Source organism: Anolis carolinensis, chromosome 2, assembly GCF_035594765.1.
Source record: "Anolis carolinensis isolate JA03-04 chromosome 2, rAnoCar3.1.pri, whole genome shotgun sequence".
In the NCBI taxonomy this organism is placed as follows: domain Eukaryota; kingdom Metazoa; phylum Chordata; class Lepidosauria; order Squamata; family Dactyloidae; genus Anolis; species Anolis carolinensis.
Genome location: NC_085842.1, coordinates 195,867,370 through 195,891,994, shown reverse-complemented (window position 1 = coordinate 195,891,994; position 24,625 = coordinate 195,867,370). Strand labels below are relative to the sequence as shown.

The 24,625-nt window shown below is 41.9% G+C and overlaps 1 protein-coding gene across 5 annotated transcripts in view; it reads right to left on the bottom strand.

Annotated features, from left to right (window-relative positions):
• pde4a (phosphodiesterase 4A) overlaps positions 1 to 24,625 on the bottom strand; it is a 588,039-nt gene that overhangs the window by 64,608 nt on the left and 498,806 nt on the right. For 4 of the 5 annotated variants that reach the window (XM_062974138.1, XM_062974137.1, XM_062974139.1 and 1 more), the window contains 5 exons: positions 14,771 to 14,956; positions 10,673 to 10,709; positions 8,962 to 9,035; positions 5,364 to 5,413; positions 3,461 to 3,573 (listed from right to left, as the gene is read on the bottom strand). In XM_062974138.1, coding sequence (XP_062830208.1) covers positions 3,461 to 3,573; positions 5,364 to 5,413; positions 8,962 to 9,035; positions 10,673 to 10,709; positions 14,771 to 14,956 — 460 coding nt within the window. Of the gene's footprint in view, positions 1 to 3,460; positions 3,574 to 5,363; positions 5,414 to 8,961; positions 9,036 to 10,672; positions 10,710 to 14,770; positions 14,957 to 20,412; positions 20,487 to 24,625 lie in introns of those variants that run through there. The other variant, XM_062974141.1, reaches the window with a different exon arrangement.

The following is a 24,625-nucleotide window of genomic DNA, read 5'->3' as shown; positions in this document are numbered from 1 at the left end:
AATTTGGTAAGCTGCCTTGAAACAACAACAACAATAACACCACTACCAGTCACTCCTGCCCTGGATGCAGGGACAAAACAGATGACATGGGAGATACGTAATTGGGGTTTAATGAGGTCTTCATTTTTCTAATTAGCAAGTCCACATGGCTCCTCAAAGCTGTCCTAACTCTGATCTTCCATGCCTTTTCCCTGCTAGAAATTCATGTTATCCCAAGAGGAAAGCTTAGAAAAACTGTTCCTATGTTCCCTCCCTTAGCATCTCTCACTTACAGCAGAGCTATGCATGCTGCAGTGGTTTGGGCATTGGACTAGGACTCAAGACCAGAGTTCGAATCCCTTTTCAGATATGAAATCTTACTGGGTGAACTTAGGGAAGTCACACTCTCTCAGCTTAGAGGAAGTCAAAGGCACACTTCCTATGAATAAGAAGATCTCATAATAGTTCACCTTAGAGTTGCAGTAAATCAGAAATGACTTCAAGGCACACAACAACCAATATCACACTTATATATTGACCTTATGACAGTATAGCCCTTTGCTGTACTGTTGTTACTGTTCAATTATTGTAGAAACAATAATTGCAGAAACACTATGCTCTAATGTGAACCTGAATGCTGCAGTAAGATTTGGTTTGCCTAGTGTTTTGGCCCACAAATTCCAGGTTTCATGGGAGTTGTAGTCCAAAACATATGGAGTCCCAAAGATCCCTCACCCATGGCCCAAGACTAAGCAAATCTTCCCAAGAGAGCTCAATGACTGGATCACCACAGAAGGCACTCAACAACAATACAATCGTGGTGCTTCCACTAGGCCCATGGACAAAATGTTGCCCCTCCTTGTCCTCAGCTCTTTTTAGGTGACCCCGAAGTTGTAGTTGCAAACCTACTTGGACAAAGTAAAAATGGGGAGATGAGGGAAGGAGAAAAGAATTCCAGAGGATAACAGAAAGTTCAAAGCTGCAGCAATTTTGTTGAAGATAAACAGATGAGATCTGGTTCGCGTTTGGATGACTGACTGCCAGGGATCTCTATGGATACTTCCAGCAGTCCCATGAAACATGGATCAAAGCCAGGCAGCCTTACAGGCCTCTGGCCTTTGCTGGATTCCAATTTCCATCAACACTAGTAAGTTTAGTCAGTGGTAAAGGATAATGGGAGTTACGCCCAACAAGGTTTAAAGAGCCTCATGTTTTTTAAAACCTAATATAAATGAAAAATAACCAAAGAGGTATGCTAAAGTGGATAACATGGGTAATTATAGGATGATCACCTTACAATGGCAGGGCATAAGACAAACAGAAAAGCATTCATTTGAATACATTCAAGGCAATTTCCCCCTTCAGGCAGGATGGCTGGTGGTTTCATATCCACAAAGTGGCGAACTTACTCTGAATCTTAGTAGGAGTTATTACATGTGCTGAACCCTATCCAACACCTGAATTCAGCACCTGAATGCTCCATTACAGTTCTGACCATTTATTTATTTACTACATTTATATCCCATCCTTCTAACCCCAAAAGGGGAGCTCAGAGTGGCCTTACAAAAAGGCAGCAATTTAATGCTATGTATATACAAACATGCATACAATAAAAATAAACATATACATTAAAACCAAAAATCGGCAGCAATATTAAAACAATTATTAAAATCACGTCATCCAGAGTCAACTCCAAGGCCGTTTCATTAGTCATTTCACAATTCCATCTACTCATATTGCACTAACTTGCTAGTTAAAAGCTTGGTCCCATAACCAGGTTTTTACTTCCTTGAAGGTCAGGAGCGAGGGGACTGTTCTGATTTTGCTGGGGAGGGAGTCCCATAGCTGAGGGTCCACCACTGAGAAGGCCCTGTCTCTTGTCCCCACCAATTGAGCTAGCAAGGGTGGTGGGATTGAGGGCAGTGAATCTTAACAGAATGGATTCACGGCCCTCAAATGATACAGGAGGCCCCACCTGCAGCTGCTTGCAGAATGTATCCCATGCAATACTGCTTTCAACTCCAGGCCCCATTAGTTCTCTTCTAAGGCTTTATCCCATCTCCTGCCACAAAGCACCGCTCCGCATTGTTTTAAACCAGAATTGACCACTCAGCAATGAAGAAATCAGCAGCAGTTTCAAAAGAAATCTTATGCTCCTGGGCAATCACGTCATGGACAATTTCATGGACACAGACACTCTTTACAAATATAGCATCAAAAGCAGGATGTACAGCCAGACCTCTGTATCCATGTATTCTGCATCCATACTCAACCATTGATAGCTTGTAAATATGTTTTAAAATCCCAAGAAGCAAACCTTGATTTTGCCATTTTGTATAAGGGTTACCATTTTATTATACCACTGTATATAATAGGCCTTGAGCATCCACTAATTTTGGTATCCTCTAAAGTCTTGGGATGAAGCCACAGCGGATACCAAGGGGCCACATTATGTTGTATTTTCATAAGTAAGAATGAAATGCATCATCTTGCAATTGAAAGACCAAATTCATAAATATAGTTCTATTTTTCAAGTCTCTTTCTCATCGGTTCTAGGAGAAGTGGCTTGCTGTAAAGCTATTAACAGACAACGGGAGTGGCCAGCTCCACCAACTGGCTGTCATTTTCACCTAAGAGTTGCTCCCATCTTGGTCCTAAATCAAAACCAAAAATAATGAAGGATCCATTACAAAATCATCTATATCTCAGATCTTGAGCAGCTAGGTCTTGAGCAGTTAGGTGGCTGCATCGTCATCTTCACCCCATCCCATTCCCCACATTCCCAATGTTCAGGCTATGAGCATTGTTGTATATGTAGCCAAAATGAAACCATACATGCACAAGAGAGAGAAATGACCAGATAAGAAAAAGCAATACACTGTTACAAAAATTCACCACTCTCTCCAAATCAGGGAATAAAACTCCAAGGGATGGAATGAACTCCAAAGTGTCCAAATTTTCATAGCTTAAAGCATTCTGCTGCTGATGCAGCCAACACAGCCTTATCTCTACACATATACTGTATCAGGCCACACAGCAAAACTCTGAATATTGCAAAACGAAGCACAACCAACACACCACTTGAAACACTTCATCTATTTAAGGAAGGTCTCAGAAACAACTTCATGAGGAATGAGTAAGTTCAGAGGCTGCTGAATACTGGCAAGGTGTTGGAGGTGGGATGGAGGATGGAAAACTGGGTGAGGGGGAATGGGATGAAGTATCATGGATGAGGGCATGAATCAGTGAGCAACAACACACTGCATCATTATGGGGAAGGTCCTGCTTGTAATATGCAACACCATTGGCCCACCGTAACCGGTGGGCCAATGTTTGGTGGACAGATATCAAAGAACACCCTAAAAGCTGTGGTGGAACATAGCTGTTTAATATTATTACTGATTTATTTATTATATTTATTTATACTTTGCTTTATCTCTCCCAGAGACTCAAAGTGGCTATGACAAATGCTGGCCCCTACCTTGTTGGAAGCCATCTCACTGACAGAGCGGTAGGTCTGTATGGTTTCTAGCTGGTCAAGGCACCAGTCCAGTTCTTCCAAAGTTTCTTTGGCCATCTGCTGGTATGTTTCTTCTGCAAAAGTAGTAATAGAAGAAGCCAACACATTAGCTCCAACTGGCATTCTGAGCATTTGTAACAACCCAAGGCTCTCCAACCACAACCAGCTATATTCCTCTGTCCTTGCCTATCCATACAGCATAGTAACTACCTTGCTAAAGGGGTACAAAGGTCAGGTTCCCCTAAAACAGTGGTTCTCAATGTAGATTTTGCATGGCAGTCTGCACCTTTCACTCTTAAAAAAAAATCTTTTGATTCCCCTTGCCAGCTTGTGATATGCACCTTCTAAGGCAGCAGTTCTCAACCTGTGGGTTCCCATGTGTTTTGGCCTACAACTCCCAGAAATCCCAGCCAGTTTACCAGCTGTTAGGATTTCTGGGAGTTGAAGACCAAAATATCTGGGGTCCCACAGGTTGAGAACCGCTGCTTTAGAAGATGCATATCACAAGCTGGCAAGGGGAATCAAAAGGGGTTTTTTAAAGAGTGAAAGGTGCAGACTGCCATGCAAAATCTACATGGACGCCTCATAACTCTTTATCACCCCTAGCCCATGAAAGCCAATTTGGAGAATGCTGGTTGAGGGATTCTGTGAGTTGTATTTATTTACAGTCCAGTTGTATTTATTTACAGTTGTAGTTCAAAAAGTGCTGCTTGTGAGCTGTTAAGGCTCTTCAAAGCAAGCAAGTCAAAAGGAACAGTGGAGTTCCAACAGAGGTATTGAGGGAGACAGAAGGAAATGCCTTGAATACCATACATACTCAACCTTAGATTTAATTGGGAGAGATTATTCAAATGGGTAATTTATGTAACAAAATTTGAGAATTTTTCTGTTCCTGGTTTGAAAATGCTATTTCCTATTTAATTGTGTGGTACTTACTTTGAAAGTAGTTGTTATATCCCAGAAACTTCATTTTGTGGCTGCCATAAATTATGTTGAATTGGTTGAGACTTACCGAGATATTCATTGAAAAACTATAGCAAAATGTGCTGCAGGTTGTTCCACAAAAACAAAGTTTTTGTAGTTTAATCAACTTTTCCCATGTTTTTACAACAGAACCAATTAGGAAATGACATTTATAGCACAGGAACAAAAATTGTGTTACTTAGTGTAATAGAAGCAGAAGTCAAAACCTAAATACAGAAAATGGTACAACAAGTAAAAGTTGTGGGTAATGTGCAAGGGTAGAAATCGTGACACTCTCCAGATGATGTTGGACTGCAACTCCCAACAACCACAACTAAGGTAACTAATGGTGAAGAACGTGATGAGTGGCATCCAACAGTATCTGGAAGGTAACATGGTTCACAAACCTCCTCCATCAGATGTATTGGACTGCAACTCCTTTAGTTTCTAGAAAAGACAAGCTAACTTTGGAAAGGCTGGAATGCTACTCTTTCTTTTCTCCCCAAACCAATGGAAGTCCTCCCCAAGGTTGTATGAAGTTTCCAAATGTTGATGCAAAATATCTTGCAAAAATTTAATGCAAAATGCCCATGCATCAGCCATGGAAAACCATCCGGTGACTTTGGGCATGATACACTCTCAGTCCAGAGGGAGGCAAGATCAAACCCTCTCTGAAGAAAAATCTTCCCAGGAACCCTCCCAAGATATTCATCTTAAGATAAGTGAACATACATAATAACAAAGACATTCAGCATACTGGATACAAGACCAACCACAATGTTAAGATTTTGTTTGAACCTGAGATCTATTCCAAGGTCTGTAAGATTGACTATTCTCCATTTCACCCCACACTCTATTCCCCCGGGCCTGTCCAGTTTCTCAAACACCAAATTTCTATTACCTGAGAGCGTGGCTTTACAAACAGTTGGCTGGCTACCCATGGGTGACCGCCTAAGTGGGCAGAAAAGAGGGAAAAAATACAAGATCAGAAAATTTGGCACCTCCCTTGGAACATATGTCATGAAAGGTCTGTGGTCAAATTCCCATCCCACCCAAGTTGCTTTGAATGACCCACCACACAGAAGCTTTCCAGGTGTCAACTGCCCTTTAGTGACCTAACAGAGCCTCTACTTACCTTAACCCCTAACCTTTCCTATCAGGTGTGACTGTGTTTAAGCAAGAAAGGGACAAGGGGGATGTATTAATGAGGGAGCAGTAGGTTCTCCCTATTTGAGATCATTAGTAATGAAGTAACAACAATCATTGATATGTCATTAAAAAACGGAGCAACCCCACTAACGACAGGAGAAAAAACCCAGGGCTCATCCCATCTCTGTTGTTACGTTTTAAAATATTTTTATAAAACATTAATAGTGCTGATATTATATTGATATTAAATATGATTACATGTTTAATTATGTTTTCAGTTTTATCCTATCAGATTTTAGTTGCTTCTTTTACGTTTCACCATTTTTATAAGCCACCTTGAACATAAGAGAAAGGGGTGGTATAAAATAGACAGATCTAAAAGAAATACGAGTAGTTTTAAACTAGGTTAATAACTACCATAGAATCCGATGAAGTTTTTTTTGTGTCAGGAGCAACTTGAAAAACTGCGAGTCGCTTCTGGTGTGAGAGAATTGTTCGTCTGCAAGGACACTGCCTAGAGGACGCCCGGATGTTTGATGTTTTATCATTCTTGTGAGAGGCTTCTCTTATGTCTCTTCATAGGGAGCTAGAGCTGACAGACAGGAGCTCACCCTGCTTCTCAGATTCGAACTGCCGACCTTTCAGTCAGCAGTCCTGCCGGCACAAGGGTTTAACTCACTGTGCCACCGGGGGCTCCATCTGAGTCTATGAAAGCTTATGCAACTGTAACATCATGAATGCAGCACCATTGCAAGAGGCTATATGTTCTTAATTAATAAAGATGTAATATATGTGTAGAAATCTATGCCCTCAACTAGTTTCTATACTACAGTATCCATCATCCCTGCCCACTGCCCACAAAGGCTAGAGCTTATGGAAGCCAGAGATAAGTCACATTTGCTGGAGCACCCTAGAAACAAAACATGAAATACCAGAAGAGTGAAGACTAACTATGTGTAATAAAGGTTAGAGCTCTTGGCATGGAGACACTTAATGGTAAAAATATTAAAGGTACCAGGAAATTGATTGGACCCGAAGGTGTGCCAATGCCTTCCCCAATGCATAGTGTAGATATCATAAAAGTCCTTTTGTAGAATGTTTACCCAGTCCAGGGATGGGAAAATGTGAGACCACAGGGGGATACAATGGGTACCTTGGAGAGTTGCTTTGCTCCATAAAAAAATCAGAAAATGCCCCTCCCCCAAATGCCCATGGGTAATATGTTGCCCATCCATAATCCAATTCAACTGTCATTCTTTTACAATAGTTTGTAGCAAATGCTTCCAGGTGGTCCTTGAAGTGGGGTGTCAAGGCAATAATTGCTCTGCTTCAACTGAGTCTTGCAAATGGATGGGGCTTCTGGACTGGAGGGTGCATTTCAACATCTTGGCTGAAGGGAGCAAAAAATCTCCCCTTCTGCCATGAGAAATGAGTATATTTACAGCAGAGGTGTATAAATGGCATTGTGAAAACATTATCCTCTGACCCTAAAATTCTGACCAGAACTATCAACATTTTTCTTTATACTGATGATCATGGCAATATTTCCAGTGGGACTGAGAAGATCTCTTGCAAAATTCAATTTGTACTGCGAGCTAAATTTGCTCACTATGAACAAGGACAAATCCAAAATCATGGTCTTTGGAAAAAACAGGAAATGGTTCACTTGGACCCTGAATAGCGCATATCTGGAACAAAGTAATAGCTACAAATATCTAGGCATTACGTTTTCATCATCCGGTGCTTGGGCCAATCACATTACTCATAGTATACAAAGAGCGACGAAAGCTGCAGGTTCCATTTATAAGCTGTACCATCATAGATACCCAGGCACAATTAGACCCACCGTGGAAGTCTTCAAGACAAAAATAATATCAACACTTATATTTGGAGCTGAAATTTGGGGGCACATCAATTGCGCCAAAATTGAAGCTTTCCAAGTTAAGCAGCTTCGTATCCTCCTGGGCCTTTCTAGAACAATGCTGACGGCTGTAGTAAGGGCGGAGCTAGGAATGCTCCCAGTAAAAGTTCAAATTTTAATGAGACAATTCAATTACTGGTCAAAAATAAATCGGATGAATTCCAGCAGACTTCCTTGCCTATGTCTAGAAGAGCAAGCCCAGCGTGACCACAAGTTATCATGGGTAGTGGCTCTAAACAATGAGATGGCTAAAACTGGCCTTCCTTTACAATTTCAGAATGATCTAGGACCTAGGGCAAAACAAGTGCTCATGCAATGCACTCATGGTATCTATGCACAATTGGACGTAGCAAGTATAGGTAAGTCTTCTGCCACAAAGTTTTTAGCTTCCCACAAAATGAATATTCATTTAGAACACAAATATTGCTATCAAGAAGAGAGCACATTTCCTGAAAGAAGAATAGGAAAATAAGCTTTTGACTGCAAACAGAAAGTTAGCTGTTGTCCTCCCCTCCTTTCTGCCATGTTTTTATGTGTTGTACTTTGAAATAGTCATATGACTGTTCAAATAAATAAATTATTATTATTACAGCAGGGATGTCAAGCTCATTTTAACTGAAGGCCCCATCAGCCTCTTTATGGTTGCCTTTAAAGGGCCGTTGAATCCAAGGACAGAGAATCCATGGATACAGAGACCAACTATAACTTTTTTACATGGTAGTTGGTGTTGTTTAGTTTTTATTCAGTTTGAATCCCCAGATGTTATAGAATGACAACTCCAAACTTTTTTTATAATCCGCCATGTGAACTGGGGACAATAGGAATTGCAACCCATCAGCACTTGTGGCTTTGAGATTGGGGAAATATGAAAGGATATTTTAAAGTCATACATCGTAGTCACAAGCTTTATATCTAAATCTAAACTGTCATGAAAAAACAAACTGCAGCCTTCCAGATGTCATGATGTCTAAGGATGAGGAATACAGGAGTTGTAGCCCAGCATCTGGAGGGCCACATAAAATGACATAGAGGGCCGGATTCAACCTGTGGGACACATATGATTTACAGTCTTCACTCTTCTTTTGCCTAAGTGAAAAGGTTGGGGAGTAAAGAGCTTAAACAGAATCTAGCAGAAGGTTTAGGAAAAGCTTTGGGGATGCCTGAGTGGACCCTGTTGGGTGAGAGGATTCTGGGAACCATAGTCTAAAAAAAGGAATATTTCCCAGGTTTGGTGTATCATGCAGCCTGTCAGACTTTAAGAAATGGAATGAGAGCATCTCATTTATCTTTCTTTCTGATTTTTTAAAAATCCAACTACCTTAAAGACATGGTAGAAAAGGACTGTTTCTATTACTGGCGCAGAACAGGCAACAGAAATTCTCCAAAGAGTCACATTCAGGTATGTTTTGAAACAGGTCAACACACTTACTTATTAGATGTTGGCGTAGGCACATTTGCCAGGATGGAGAAATTGTTACGTACGCTCCTCAGGCTTGCCAGGACCTGCAGGAAATGAATGGACATGGAAAATTAGGGCTACAGAACAGCATTTGGTGACTGCAAGAAAATCTTAAGGATAACAAAATGCATACAAAAATGAGGTCAACCCCTACCACAATATGAACCAGAGGCCATAAAATAAAGGTTGGATAGCTGGACTGCAGAATAAGCTCTTTAAAGACTCAGAAAGGTCCACAGAGAGAAATGAGTACCAGTCGTTACCTTTCATAGTCTCCCAGAGAAAAAAGACTATGACAAAGATATTGGCAATAAACCAGAATTTTCTTTTAAAAACAATCTGCATCAAAAAACAAGAAGCAGAAATAACATGTACTTGTTAATTTTCATCCTATAGAGACACATACTCTAGAACAGTGGTTCTCAACCTGTGGGTCCCCAGGTATTTTGACCTACGGCTCCCAGAAATCCCAGGCAGTTTAACAGCTGTTAATATTTCTGGGAGTTGAAAGCCAAAACATCTGGGGACTCACAGGTTAAGAACCACTGCTCTAGAATAATATCCTGGCACACATCCTGGCTCAAAAGTTGAAAATGGTTCCCTTTTAGATCATATACTTCCATGAAACGATAGCCATCATGGGCAGCAGTTTGATCAGAAATCTCACCTTATTTTTGTTAGAGTAGTAACAGCATCATTTATCTATGTAAGTAGCTGGAGCATATAACATACTATGTGTTTGCTGTAAACTACAATTATTCACATATTGATTAATATGTTCTTTCTAGGAATTTCTAGCTTCAGGCAGCAGTTGACCACCTTAATTCTCATAGATAGTTTTGAAGATGCTACAAGATTTACAAACAAATATGGCTATTTCTTTGAATTTGAACTCTAAGCTACAAACTGGGAAAGGGTTTCACCAGAACTGCTTTATATATCTATATCTACACATGCATGCACATTCAGATTGAAATACAGAAATATTCAGATTGAAAAATTGCTCTCGTGAAACCCATGCCCACTTTGTAACTTAGAGCTACAAAGATATAAGGCAAAGGTAAAGGTTTCCCCTTGACAATAAATCTAGTCGAGTCTGTCTCTGGGCGGTGGTGCTCATTTCCATTTCTAACCCAAAGAGCCAGCATTGTCTATAGATGCCTCCAAGGTCATGTGGCCGGCATGACTGCATGGAGCAGCGTTACCATCCCGCCAAAGCAGTACCTATTGATCTACTCACATTTGCATGTTTTCAAACTGTTAGGTTGGCAGAAGCTGGAGCTAATGACAGGAGCTCACTTTGTCAGCGGATTCAAACTACTGACCTTCCGGCCAGCAGGTTCTACAGCTTAGAGGTTTAACCCGCTGCACCACCATAGCTCCTGATATAGCCATATATAAATAAGATATTCAAAGATATAACCATATATAATATATAAATAAAAAATAGGTAAGTTGAAGATGTATCACTGCTCATATTCCCTTCCCTGTTGCTTTGCTTCTTGCTTAATATCAAACTTGCATAAGAGTTGTTTAGAACTGAAAAACCGAAATCTCCTTTATCATTAAAAAAATGATACCAAAGAGAATATTGTGGATTGGGATCTCTCCGAAGATTTAATTGAGCTGAGCAGTTTTTTTTTTGGCCCCACACATGCATACACAGGAATCTGGGACATACCTGGGCAAAAGGTGTCACTATCAGGTCTTCCGTATGTCTGTGAAGGACAATAATAATGACAGCATACATATTAAAAGGAGCAGATTAGACACAGAGCACAATCAGGTTTTGCCTCCCCCTTGTCAGCTTCTAAACCCCAGTCTGCAAATCTTTCCTGACATGACTAGCAACCACATATGAAATGAAGTTTTGAGCCCGAGAGTTCATTTTGCTGAGCAGAGGAATCAATTGTTCCAGCTCTCAAGCCATGTACAATTAATGAAGATAGATTGAGAGGCTTTCTAACGTGGTACCAAGTTGTACTCAAGACATTACAAATGTTCTGTCATCTTTGTACTACTGTTGGTAGTTTGTGATTTTGATTCCGAATACATGTTTACAGATTTTCTTCAAAACACCCAGAAACTCAGGAGCCTGTTACATGACCAAGTGATGACACCATGTAACATGATTTTTGTTTCTAAGTTATAAATGTCATTTCCTAACTGGTTCTATCATAAAAACATGAAAAAGGTTTATTAAACTGCAAAAACTGATGAGACTTGATAGACTACAAGCTGCACATCAATCAACAGTATGATTCAGATGCTTTAAAAGTCAATGTGATTTGAGACTGTGCAAGAAAGAGCGTACTGTCTACTCTAGATTAAGGGAAGTCATAGTCCCACTCTATTCTGCTTTGGTCAAACCTCATTTGGAAGTACAGTAGGGTCTCACTTATCCAAGCTAAACGGGCCGGCAGAAGCTTGGATAAGCGAATATCTTGGATAATAAGGAGGGATTAAGGAAAAGCCTATTAAACATCAAATTAGGTTATGATTTTACAAACCAAGCACCAAAACATCATGTTATACAACAAATTTGACAAAAAAGTAGTTCAATACTCAGTAATGTTATGCTGTAATTACTGTATTTACGAATTTAGCACCAAAATATCATGATATATTGAAAACATTGACTACAAAAATGGCTTGGATTATCCAGAAGCTTGGATAAGCGAGGCTTGGATAAGTGAGACTCTACTGTACTGTGTCCACTTCTGGGGACTGCAATTCAAGAAGGCTATTTGCAAGTTGGAATGTGTCCTAAAAATGACCAAAATGGTAAAAGATGTGAAATAAGGAGTGGCTGAGGGACCTGGGATATTTAGCTTGGAGAAGACAAAGCTGTGAGGGGACAGTGCATAAATATTTGAAAGGATGTCCCACTGAGAAGGGAATAAGTTTGTTTTTCACTGCTCTAAAGACTAGGACATGCAACAACAGAATTAAATTGCAGTAGAAGAGGTTCCACCCAAACATTAGGAAGAACTTCCTGATGATTGGAATCATTTGACAGTGGGATGTGCGGTCTCCTTTTCTGGAGGTTTTCAAGCAGACTGGGTAGCCATCTGCGGATAGTGCTTTGATTGTGTCTTCTTGCATGACAAGGAGTTGGACTTGACGGCCCTTGTGGCTTCTCCCATTTCTGTGCTTTGATAAACCCAAAACTTAGAGCGATTTGCCATCAGGGCCCAGCATTAAATGACTGGAAATCATGCAAGGGCATGACTACCACGTCTTTGCCTAAATGGGCACATCTAATACAAAATTTAGGGAAGTTATAAGGGGTTTTTTGGGTCACAAGTCCTGAAATTCCACAGCCAACATGGCCATTCTTCTCAAATCCTGAATTTGCCTGCCCAGATGAGAAAATGCCACCTTGTCTGTATTCCCCCACAAAGACATTGCCATCCAGAGTATTGACTTCCCCACTGGCACCACACCAAACTCTTCTTTTTGTTCTAATAAGCCTACTTGCTTTAGCCATCCTGCTACCACCAAGGTGGACATGGGGGGGGGGGGGGTTGCCTTCAAGGGTCCCTGGCATATTCCCCTCATCTGATAGACTGGGAAGCTCTGCTTCACTGCTTCTTAAACTGTGGGTCCCAACTCCAAATGGGGTCCTCTCAGCTCAATGTTGGGGTCGAGAAAAAAATGACAACAATATAAAGTGTCTAAATGTCATTTAGTGGCTATTTTTAGATATTTACACAATGTGCAATGTTTATAATGGACCCTGCAGAAGGTTCTTCAGCTATACTTCATAAGAAGGAAAATCAGTCTGTTTAGCAAGCCTTTCAAATGCTGATTTGTCATAAGTAAATGTTTGGCTTTTATATCTATTTTGTTATACCTCTACATCCGAAGTCATGCAAGAATGTTTTGACCCAAAAGGGATCCCGAGTGGAAAAGTTTAAGAAGCCATGCTGGACTCCAACACTGGAAGGCATCTTTCCTAATACTAACTTTGCTGAGCAGTGCCTTCCAATGATATCTGGAGGGCCAAATAATTCCCCTCCATTGATATAAGGAATTTGCCCACACTGCCCCGCATGCTTGCCCTGCTTTAATGAGATGGGACTGCATTATGGGCATGGGAAACATTTGTCTGCCTGTCTTCCCAAGAGATTTGCAGGATTTTTCTGAGGCAACACTGATGGAAACGCTCCAGGAGTTGAGTGTGACGTCTGTAGACCGTCCACGTTTCGTAGGCATAGAGTAGGGTTCCTACTACAAACTCAAGAACGGGAAACGTAATGTTGGTGGGCAGGAAAAGAGATTTAAAGATGGGCTTAAAGCCAACCTTAAAAACTGTAGCATAGACACTGAGAACTGGGAAGCTCTGGCCCTTGAGCACTCTAATTGGAGGTCAGCTGTGACCAGCAGTGCTGCAGAGTTCGAAGAGGCACGAATGGAAGGCTTAAGAGAGAAACGTGCCAAGAGGAAGGAGCGTCAAGCCAACCCTGACCGAGACTGCTTTCCACCTGGAAACTGATGTCCTCACTGCGGGAGAACATGCAGATCAAGAATAGGTCTCTTCAGCCATCTACGGACAAACCCCCAAGGTGGAGGACAAACTTCCTCGAACTACGAGGGATTGCCTAAGTAAGTAATGGGGAAACATCCCCAAAATTGGCTTCCTGTCCACAATAAGGATGGCAAAGAGCCATTTTGCTTGCTCTGTCGCTCTTGACCAAAAAGGTCTGCTTATCCTGTGCCACAAAATTCACTGACTATCTTGGTCTCCACAAGAGTTTGGTTTCAAGGCCTTCTGAGAACTGAAAGAAATCTCAGTGCAAGCTTTTACTAATGAGTCCTACCCTTCATTTGGTAATGAAGTGGGTCTTATTTCTGGCTACAAGTCTCCTCCTGTACAGACCCTGAGCATATTCATGGCTATGCATCTTCAAAAAAGCATAAGATGCTCCCAGATTCCCACATTGGAGTCCTCACAAGGTTCAATCCTACTATAAAGCAGTGTTTGGCAGTCACCTTAGGTGCTATATGCTAAGGGGCAACAGCAACAGCAGGCCCACTGTCCTCACTGGCTTTTGCCCCCATGAGCATTATTAGGTAGCCTGCTTTATACTTACAGTATCTAATGCTGAACTCAAAATTCAGCTATCAATATGCCCATCAGTGGTTCTTAACCGGGGGTCCCCAGATGTTTTTGACCTACAACTCCCAGAAATCCCAGCCAGTTTACCAGCTGTTAGGATTTCTGGGAGTTGAAGGTCAAAAACATCTGGGGACCCCAGGTTGAGAACCACCGCTATACATGAAGTTGGAAGAAGGGGAGCTCTCTTGCATCAGGTAGATGTATTATATTTAGCCACCCACTGCCCACCATTTAGGAATTCAAACTGGGAACAGTGTGATTTATTCATTGACCTCTTTGCACTGCATGCTTACCCACAATCCTCCTGGCTAAGATAACACACTTTGCTGCATCTTCCACCATACAACTGGCCTTCAGCTTAGCTGTCAACCAAGACCAAAGCTTGGGAGAGCTGCCGATTTTGGACTACAATGTCCAGAATGGCTATTCTGGTCCGTGGACAAAGGAATTTGTAGTCCAAATGTAGCTTTCCCAGGCTCTACAAAAATAATTCCGCACCACTGATATAAAAAATTTGACCACACTGCCCAACATACTTCCCCAAAAGACATGGTGTGTCTCTGAAAGGAGTTTTATAGAAAAGAAGTGTATCCCATTTATGTACATGCGGTGAGGGTGTGTGTGGGACACCCTGTTTAAGAAAGGAGGGGAACTCACGCTTCGCTGGCGACAGAGGAGTTGCGGGACATAGTCTTCGGCGACATGTCATAGTCACTGTCCGAACGGTAAAGGAAGGACTCGCGCCTCTGGCTCTGTGGGAAGCTGGGGTGAAGCACCAGGCCTGGGCTGGCCTGGGAATCCAGCGGGCTACGTCCTGGTGATGGGCCATTTTCGATCTCAAAACTGCACAAGAAGAAAAAAATAAAAACAAAGAGTACTATATATTAGGTTCAAACAATTCCAAGCAGCATTCAAAATGACAGGAATATGCAGCTCTCGCTGAACCCACCTATTACACTCTGAGGTCTCAGCAGTACAAAAGGATTCCTACTTGTATGCCCATTATCTAGCGCTGCCAACTCACAGAACATCAATAAGCATCTTTACTGACACTGTCCTGCATATGGATGCAGGATAAAATCTGACATAACATTGGATGGTAAATTTTTGAAAATGGGCCTGATTTGACTGTTGACTGTGATTATTTTGACTGATCTGTGAATAATACTATGTAACAAGATTTGAAACATTTTCTGTTCCTTGAAAGTAATTTTGTTTAATTGTGCAGTACTCACTTTGAAAGTACTGTAGTTGTTATACTCTTTTTTTGTGGCTGCCACAAACTAAGCTGAATTGGTTGAGACTCTATGAAATATTCATTGAAAATCTAGAGCAAAATGTGCTGTAGGATAACCCACAAAAACAAAGTTTTTGCAGTTTAATATAATTTCTCCATGTTTTCATGATAGAGCCAATTAGGAAATGACATTTATCACCCAGAAACAAAAATCATGGTACATAGCATAATACTACTGCTGCTATTACTACTACTACTACTACTACTACTACTACTAATAATAATAATAATAATAATAATAATCAGCTGATGACCCAAAATGCAGACTGTGCAAGGAAGCTGACGAAACCATTGATCATATCCTTAGCTGCTGTAAGAAAATCACACAGACAGACTACAAACAGAGGAACAACTATGTGGCCCAAATGATTCATTAGAACTTATGTCTCAAGTACCACCTCCCAGCAGTAAAGAACTGGTGGGATCACAAACCTGCAAAAGTATTGGAAAATGAGCACGCAAAGATACTGTGGGACTTCCGAATCCAGACTGACAAAGTTCTGGAACACAACACACCAGACATCACAGTTGTGGAAAAGAAAAAGGTTTGGATCATTGATGTCGCCATCCCAGGTGACAGTCGCATTGACGAAAAACAGCAGGAAAAACTCAGCGCGCATCATCCGAAAATACATCACACAGTCCTAGACACTTGGGAAGTGTTCAACTTGTGATTTTGTGATACAAAATCCAGCATATCTATCTTGTTTGCTGTGTCATACAATATAATAATAATGATAATGATAATAATAATAATAATAATAATAATAATAATAATAATAATAATAATAATAGATGTTCTGTGCCTTCAAGTCTATTCTGACTTAGGGGAACCCTATCCCATGGTTTTCTTGTCAAGATTTATTCAGAGGAGGTTTTGTCATTGCCTTCCAGTGAAACAAAGAAAATGTGGTTTGCTGTGCCTTTTCTGGGCTGTATGGCCATGTTCCAGAAGCATTCTCTCCTGATGTTTCGCCCACATCTATGGCAGGCATCCTCAGAGGTTGTGAGGTCTGTTGGAAACTGGACAAGTGGGGTTTTTATATCTGTGGAATGTTCAGGGTGGCAGAAAGAACTGTTGTCTGCTTGAGGCAAGTGTAAATGTTGCAGTTGGCCAGCTTGATTAGCATTGAATAGCCTTGCAGCTTCAAAGTCTAGCTGCCTTCTTCCTGTGAAGCATCAGGAGAGGATTCCTCTGGAACATAGCCATACAGCCCAGAAAACTCACAGCAACCCAGTGATTTTGGCCATGAAAACCTTTGACAACACAAAGAAAGTGTAACTTCCTAAGCTCAGTCAATGGGTCTTTTTTTAAAAAATCATTTTTATTAAAGAATATTTTAAAAAGTCAATGGGTCTTTAGGAGCATTTGAACCTAGGATTCTCAGAGTCCCACTCCAATACTGACACCACAGTTATTTTATTTTGCAACCTTTTATTTTGTAAGTCTTGCTACACTGCTGTTGGTCACTTCTACTGAAAGGGCAAGCCTTTATAAAAGCTGAAACTAAACAAGTCAAATATGTTTTGCATTGAATTACCAGCCCAACTAACCAATAAAAAACCCATTCGTAACTTATCTTTTGGCCTGCTTTATCCTTCCAATGCAGAAGAAACTGATGGCAATGCTTTGGTTTCAATACCACTCCTAAAGTCCTAAAGACAAGGAATACTCAGATGTGTCTTTGCCAGTTCCTTCCTCCAAAATATAGCTGACAGCACCTGGTATCCCTTGGTGGCCTCCCATCTAAGTACTAACCAAGTACCTTGTTTAGCTTCAAAGATCAGCTGGGATCTGGTGCATTTAGGGTATGATTATTCTTCTTTTGCCATTGCACAACTTCTTGGCCCAACTTTCAAAATCTAGGAGAACTTAAGCATTTGGTGTGGCATAACAAACACCAATGACTGCAAATGGGGCTTGTTTATACAAGACAAGCACATCTGCACCAATTTTATTGACCTGCTTTATTTATTTTAGGAACAGAACATTAAGATTTCTCAATGCAGTGTCTGGATTTCCTTGATGAAAAAAACAGGGCTGCTCAGTACACAGCATAAACACCTCCTTGACAAGATCCCTTTCTGTCTCTCTCTCCCTCATTCTTAGTCATGCCACCAGCGCTCCCTACTGGGCAGCATGCCGATGTTTCTATAGGTATGTACCTCATCCCCCCCAAAATAAAAAACAATTGTCACCTCACTTTTTACAGCAAGAATAGTCCCTTCTGATCTCCTGCAAAGTCCCATGGCTCTGGCCATGAGGGAAAACCACACTTGAACCAATTCCACTGATTCTCATCCATACTAAGCCAGAAAAATCATCCCAAAATTCAGGAGATGGGCTTACAACTGAAACAGAGTTCCATAGGGACAAACATATACCCCACCTAAGTACTAGAGCCTCATTTGAATTTCTGGAGGCCTTTCTTTCTACATTTCAACTCAAGAATGAGGCCCCTCTCACATGACAAAGTAGCACTTTGCTTCCCCTTTACCTAGCATGGCAACATCCTATAGTATACTGGGATTTGCAGTTCAGGGAGAGATACTTTAGTCTCTACCAGAGAGCCCAATGCACTGGTTCTCAACCTATGATTCTCCAAATATTTTTAATTTTAGCCCCCAGAATAACTGACCACTCGCTAAGACGAGTTTCTGGGAAATCCATAAATACCTGGAGAAATAAAGGTGCAGAAATTCCAGTTCAATGCCTCACTAAACTACAACTCCCAGGATTCCAGGAATGCAATCATGGCAGCTAAGGGGAAATCAGAGCACTATATATATGATTATAGAGAGGCTTTTCCAGCCTGCAACTGTGGATCACATGTGGCTCAGGATAGCTATTAACACAAAATCATAAACATACTTAAAAGCATTATTAGATTTTTGATGGGGTTTTTTTGGAACTCAACTGTGTGATTCTCGAGTGCGGACTTTGCAGACAGGAACGGAATGCAATAATGAGGGTATGTTACATCCACAAATATTAGAATATTATCCATAATTCACATTATAATTGCAAACAGCTTGGTTAGAAGACCAGTTTGATGATTTAAAAAAACCACTGAACAGGATGGCGCATAATTAGGCTTATTACATGTTGACATTTTTGCTTATCTGTGGTTGTCGATATCATGAAAAGTATTGTATGCACAAACCTTATTTTCTGTTTTGTTCATCAGTTATCATTATTATCAGCATATTTTATTGCTCAAAGCAATTTGTCTTTTTCTAATGTGGCCCAGGCAGGTCAACGGATTGGGCACGCTAATATAGAGTGAAGAAACCCTAAGACTATCCAGACACCATGGCTACAAAATCAATGAGACCAAACTATTACTAATCCCATTTTGCTTAACACAGAAAATTCATGCAACTTAAAAGGTGTTTTAGAAAGAGCATGATAAGACAGGCTCCTATATTTTATAGACAGACCAGAAAGCAACAATGCTATCCATGGTTGAAGTTTGCGAAGTTTATTTTTTTTTTGATTTCCAGAATCTTCTAATCAGCATGCCTAGGGGGCATGTCAGCTGGGCCAGAATGGAAGCTGCAGGGCTGTAGCCAAGTGGAGGGGAGGGGTTAGGGTCTCATTGATTTTGCCTGCAGAAGAGAAGGCTGAGAGGAGACATGATAGCCATATACAAATATGTGAGGGGACATCATAGGGAGGAGGGAGCAAGCTTGTTTTCTGCTGCCCTGCAGACTAGGACACAGAGCAATGGCTTCAAACTACAGGAAAGGAGATTCCACCTGAACATCAGGAAGAACTTCCTCACTGTGAGAGCTGTTCGACAGTGGAACTCTCTCCCCGGGGCTGTGGTGGAGGCTCCTTCTTTGGAGGCTTTTAAGCAGAGGCTGGATGGCCATCTGTCGGGGGTGCTTTGAATGCGATTTCCTGCTTCTTAGCGGGGGGTTGGACTGGATGGCCCATGAGGTCTCTTCCAACTCTACTATTCTATGATTCTATGATTCTATGATTCTAGGGGTTCAACCCTCCCTTGAAAATTTTCAGTTTTTTTAAAACTGGTTTACCAATGAATTTAACTGGTTAATTAAATCCCCATGAATGTCCACTGAAGTTTATCAATGGAACAAGTATTCTAAATTATTTTGTGTTATGGAACAATTCTTCACGATTCGCTAAAAAAGGTTTCACCCCCCCCCCCCCCCTCCTCAATTTTTTTTTCTGGCTATGGTCCTGGGAAGCTGTCACCGAGACTGGCAAAGCTGTCACTCCCAGAAATCCCTAAACCAGTGTTTCTCAACCTGTGGGTTCCCAGATGTTTTGGCCTTCTTTGGAGGCTTTTAAGCAGAGGCTGGATGGCAATATGTAGAGGGTGCTTTGAATGTGATTTTCCTGCTTCTTGGCAGGGGGTTGGACTGGATAGCCCACAAGGTCTCTTCCAACTATATGATTCTATGATTCTAACTCCCAAAATTCCTAACAGCTGGCAAACTGGCTGGGATTTTTGGGAGTTGTCGGCCAAAAACCTGGGGATCACAGGTTGCAAACCACTGTCCTAACCAAAACAGCTTCTAGGCAGGCTAGCTGGAGCAGTATGGGATTTGTCCAAACAGAATTGTAGCCATAGCTGTATCCTTCACAAAGCTTACTGACACCTTTCAACCCTGAATATAAAGCCACCGGCAGACCTGTCAATGCCCCCCATGCCTAGGATTGCAGTCCCTCCCAATGGCAGTCTCTCCTTAATTCTGATCTCTTGCCTTTTAAGGAAACCCATACATACTCCCTTAGCCCTTCCAACGTAGAACAGTGGCTAGCTTCCTGTTTTCTCAGCCCAAGATGATCAGTTTACCACAAGAAAAAAAACACCCTTTTCTATTAGACGATGCCTCTGATTACATGCTCATTCTCTCTCTCATACACACCCCTCTGGTGTTCTCATAACTGACTGGGAGGGCAAAGAGAACACTGGCCTCAAGGCAGCTCTCCATGCCAGCTGTGCCAAAGAGAACCCTCTGCTCAACTAACCTTCGGGTGGACAGGTGGAGGCCAGGCAGGGCCATGAGGCGGTCCGACACGGGGTGCATTGCAGACACTATGTGGACATGGGCTGAGGTCTTTACAGCTGCTGCGGATTAGAAGGCCTGGGCTTCAAGCTGTTGGTTCAGGGCACCTGCAGACGTCAAGCAGGCTCCCACCACCGTTACTTCGTCCCGCCCAGCGTCGTGCCAAGGGGATGTTGGTGCAACCGCGTTGAGTAACGCCATCCAGAGTAAGGGGGCTGACTCACCACTCGGCAACTGGGACTTGGAGTGGGGGGTGAGGGCTGGGGAAGCATACCCACAAAGGAGGCTATACATTGAGGTGTCTGACTGGGTGCAAAGCAGACTTGCTCGGAAGAAGAGGAATTGAATTTCCCCATTATTGTGGTTTCAAATTTTCTTTTGGTTTCAGTTAAAGCAGAGAACAGCAATTCCTTACACACATACATGCAGAGGAAGAGGCAGGCCTTTGCAATAGGACATCCACTTCTGAGGCAGAAGGAGTGCCCAAAACCAGCCCCCAAAATGCACTGCTCATCTGACCACAGAGTTCATTTTTAGAACATGCAAACAGAGAAATGCCCATAGCCGAAGACACTGAGACAAGATAAATTCAAGAGACCACTGGTGTCAGCAATAATGAAAACCAGTTTCATGGCAATTAGATGTCCCAAAAGGGATTTGAGGGACTGTTGCTCCCCCCTCCCCATTCTAAATAGATCTTGAAATTGAGGTTTTGTACATCAATGCAAAACTGCCAATTCTGAAAAATAAACAAAGGAGCTGGGTGTGTGTGTGTGTGTATTCCCCAACCCAAGTGTGCTTGTAACTGTAAGGACGACTAAAACTGAAGGACAACTAAAACGGTAAAAGGTCCGGAAGCCAAGCCCTATGAGGAGTGGCTTAGGGAGCTGAGTATATTTAGTTTAGAGAAAATAAGGCTCAGAGTGGACATGACAGCCAGGTTTAAATATTTGAAAGGATGTCACATGGAAGAAGGGGCGATCTTGTTTTACTGCCGCTCTGGATTCAAATTGCAGGAAAAGAGATTCCATGTAAAACTTAGGAAGAACTTCTGGACAGTATGTTTTTCCTAATATTCAGCAGTAACATACACTACCTTGGAGTGTGGTGGAGTCTCCTTTCTGGAGGATTTTAAACCGTAGCTTCACTTCACTTCACTTCATTTTATTTCTTAATTAGTCGCTCTCCACCAGAGTGCTCCGAGCAACTTACAATTTAAAATATCATTCCACAATATAAACACATTCAACATAAAAACATTCAACAGTGACTATTTGGCAAATTAGATCTGATTACTTAAATGCACAACCAAACAGCCAAGCCTTGAGCACTTCTACTAAAGGTTGCAACTCCGACATTGCTCTAACATATGGAGGCAATGAGTTCCACAGAATTGGAGCATAGGTCGAAAAGGCTCTACACCTTGTAGCTTCCAGGTGTACCTCCCTAGGGCCCAGTACATATAGGAGATTTTCCTGGGAAGATCGAGGTGACCACTGATGGAAAAAAGGAATGAGGCGGTCCCTAAGATATAATGGTCTCTTGTAAGAGATCCGATGTTCTATTGGTAGCCAGTGCAGTTGTTTCAGAATTGGTGTAATATGGGATCGTTTAGATGATCCCGCTAGCAGCCTGGCCGCCGCATTTTGGACCATTCGGATCTTCTGGGTAGCTGGATGACATCTCCTGGAAGTGCTTTGATGGCATGTTCCTGCATGTCAGAAGGAGGTTGGACTGGATGGCCCTAGGGGTCTCTTCCAACTCTATGATGTTAATGACTCTATTGTATTACCTTCTGGCATATTATTCATTCTGTGGAAGCAATACCACGCTAAGGAACCCTTAAAGCAGTGGTTCTCAACCTGTGGGTCCCCAGGTGTTTTGGCCTTCAACTCCCAGAAATCCCAGCCAGTTTACCAACTGTTAGGATTTCTGGGAGTTGAAGGCCAAAACATATGGGGAGCCACAGGTTGTGAACCATTGCCTTAAAACAAAGCACAGACCACAACTGGGAAAGGAAGAAAGGAGTTCAGAGGTGTGCTGTGTTCCTTGGCTTCAGTGCCTGGGCTCACATAGGCCTGCCTTGTCCCCAGCTAGACACTTTGATTTTTACCTGGGGGTGGCTCTGTTGTCAACAGCTGGGCCAGCCACAGGAGGCCTCTCATCAGCCTCTTACACAGGGACAGCAGCAGTAGCTCAAGAGATGGGAGACCCGCAGCCATTTATTCCAGTAACAGCACTGGTAGTGAACTCCAGGGAGAGAGAAGGGATTGGGAGCATCACTGCATCACCCTCACTTTCTCCCTTTCCTTAAAAACTAGACCAAGCAAGGGGATACCTAAGCCCCAGGTAAAAGCAGCCCAAAGCAACTTTTCCTGTAGATTTTAAATGATATATATGATTACACTATGTAACACAGTTTTTGTTCCTGGGTTACAAATGTCATTTCCTAATAGGCTTGATCATAAAAACACGGCAAAAGTTCATTAAACTTCAAAAACTTTGTTTCTGTGGGACACACTGCAGCACATTTTGCTATAGTTTTCAATGAATAATTTATCGAGTCTCAACCAATTTGACATAGTTTGTGGCAGCCACAAAAACCAAATTTCTGGAGGATAACAACTCCTTTGTACTGTACAACTAAACAGGAAACAACACCTTCAAACAAGGAAGAGATTTTTTTTTTTCAAATTTTGTTACACGGTGTTATCATAATAGGGAGCTCCAATTCTGCTGAGATTAGGGGTACAGGACCCATGCAAAAGTGGGGGAAATCTGTAAAAAAATTTTTTAAAAAACTCTTTTTTAACCCAAAGAGAACACTTTTCTAAGAATTGCTAGGTCCTCCTTCTGTCTGATGCTGACCATGGAATTACTCCAGAGGACTTACAAATTCCTTGATAAGTATTTTCTCTAGGCTTATCAGTATGACTGTATGGTTAATTTCTGGTGGAAAACCGTAGAGTCATGCTGCAGGATTTGAAGATTCCTAAACAGGTCAAGTTAATCAGATCTGTTGGGTGACCTTAGGCAAGCCTCAGAGCAGTGGTTCTCAACCTGGGATCCCCAGATGTTTTTGGCCTACAACTCCCAGAAATCCCAGCCAGTTTACCAGCTGTTAGGATTTCTGGGAGTTGAAGGCCAAAAGCATCTGGGGATCCCAGGTTAAGAGCCACTGCCTCAGAGGAAGGCAAAGGCGAATCTCCTCTGAAGAAAACCAGATGAGTACGCATTAGAATATGGTTGCCAACTCAATGGCAGAATGCAATTATCACAATTATCCTCATTGCCACCATCACATGCATTTGTATCCCAGATTTGCTTTAATGAATCAAAGGTAGTGTTCATGGCTATCCTCCACTTCACCTTATCCTCAAAACAACACTGTAGGGGAGGTCAGGCTGATAGACCAGGACTGGTCCCAAATCAACCCAGATCTTCCTAGCACTGTCCAATTTTATGACCCACACTGGATCTTAGTATGAAAGTAAAACTACTAACATTACTACAAAAAATTATCTTGGAACATTTAATCAACAACGGTAAATTATATACAGAAGTTTCCCTATTTATTGAATCCATTGCAAAATGCCTGGAGGGGTAGCCACCGCCACTCTCCTTGTCCAACTTCTCCATGCGCCTGTCCTCCCCATTGCTATGCACTGCAGGCTCCTGCTGCCGTTTCCACAAACGTGGAGCGGTTTCTGCTGGGGTGATGGAGATGACCTATAGGACCAAAACATATTATGCAACATTTGTGCCTAAGCGGATTTGGGTCTCCCCCTGAGCTGGCAAAGATTCCAGTCAGAGAAGAAGGGGCTCAGTAGCAAGAGAGAGAGAGAGCTTAAAACCGGGATGGATTGCACATATTGCTAACAGATTGCTCTCCTTGTGCTTCCCCTGCTATAGCTATGCTGGTATGAAATTAACTTACTTTCATAAAGAGAAAGAAAATACCACCAATGGGCAGAGAAGTGCAATGACTGAAAATCAGCCCATGGGTCGGATGCAGCCCTCCAAGGTCATTTCTCCATCCTAAACTTTAGACTTAGGGTCATCCTAAGTCTAAAATGACTTGAAGGCACACAACAACAACAATCATAATGAACTTGACTATCTCATCCACCAAAAGCAGGCCCACGCTTCCCATTGATTATTTTTTTCCATGTCAG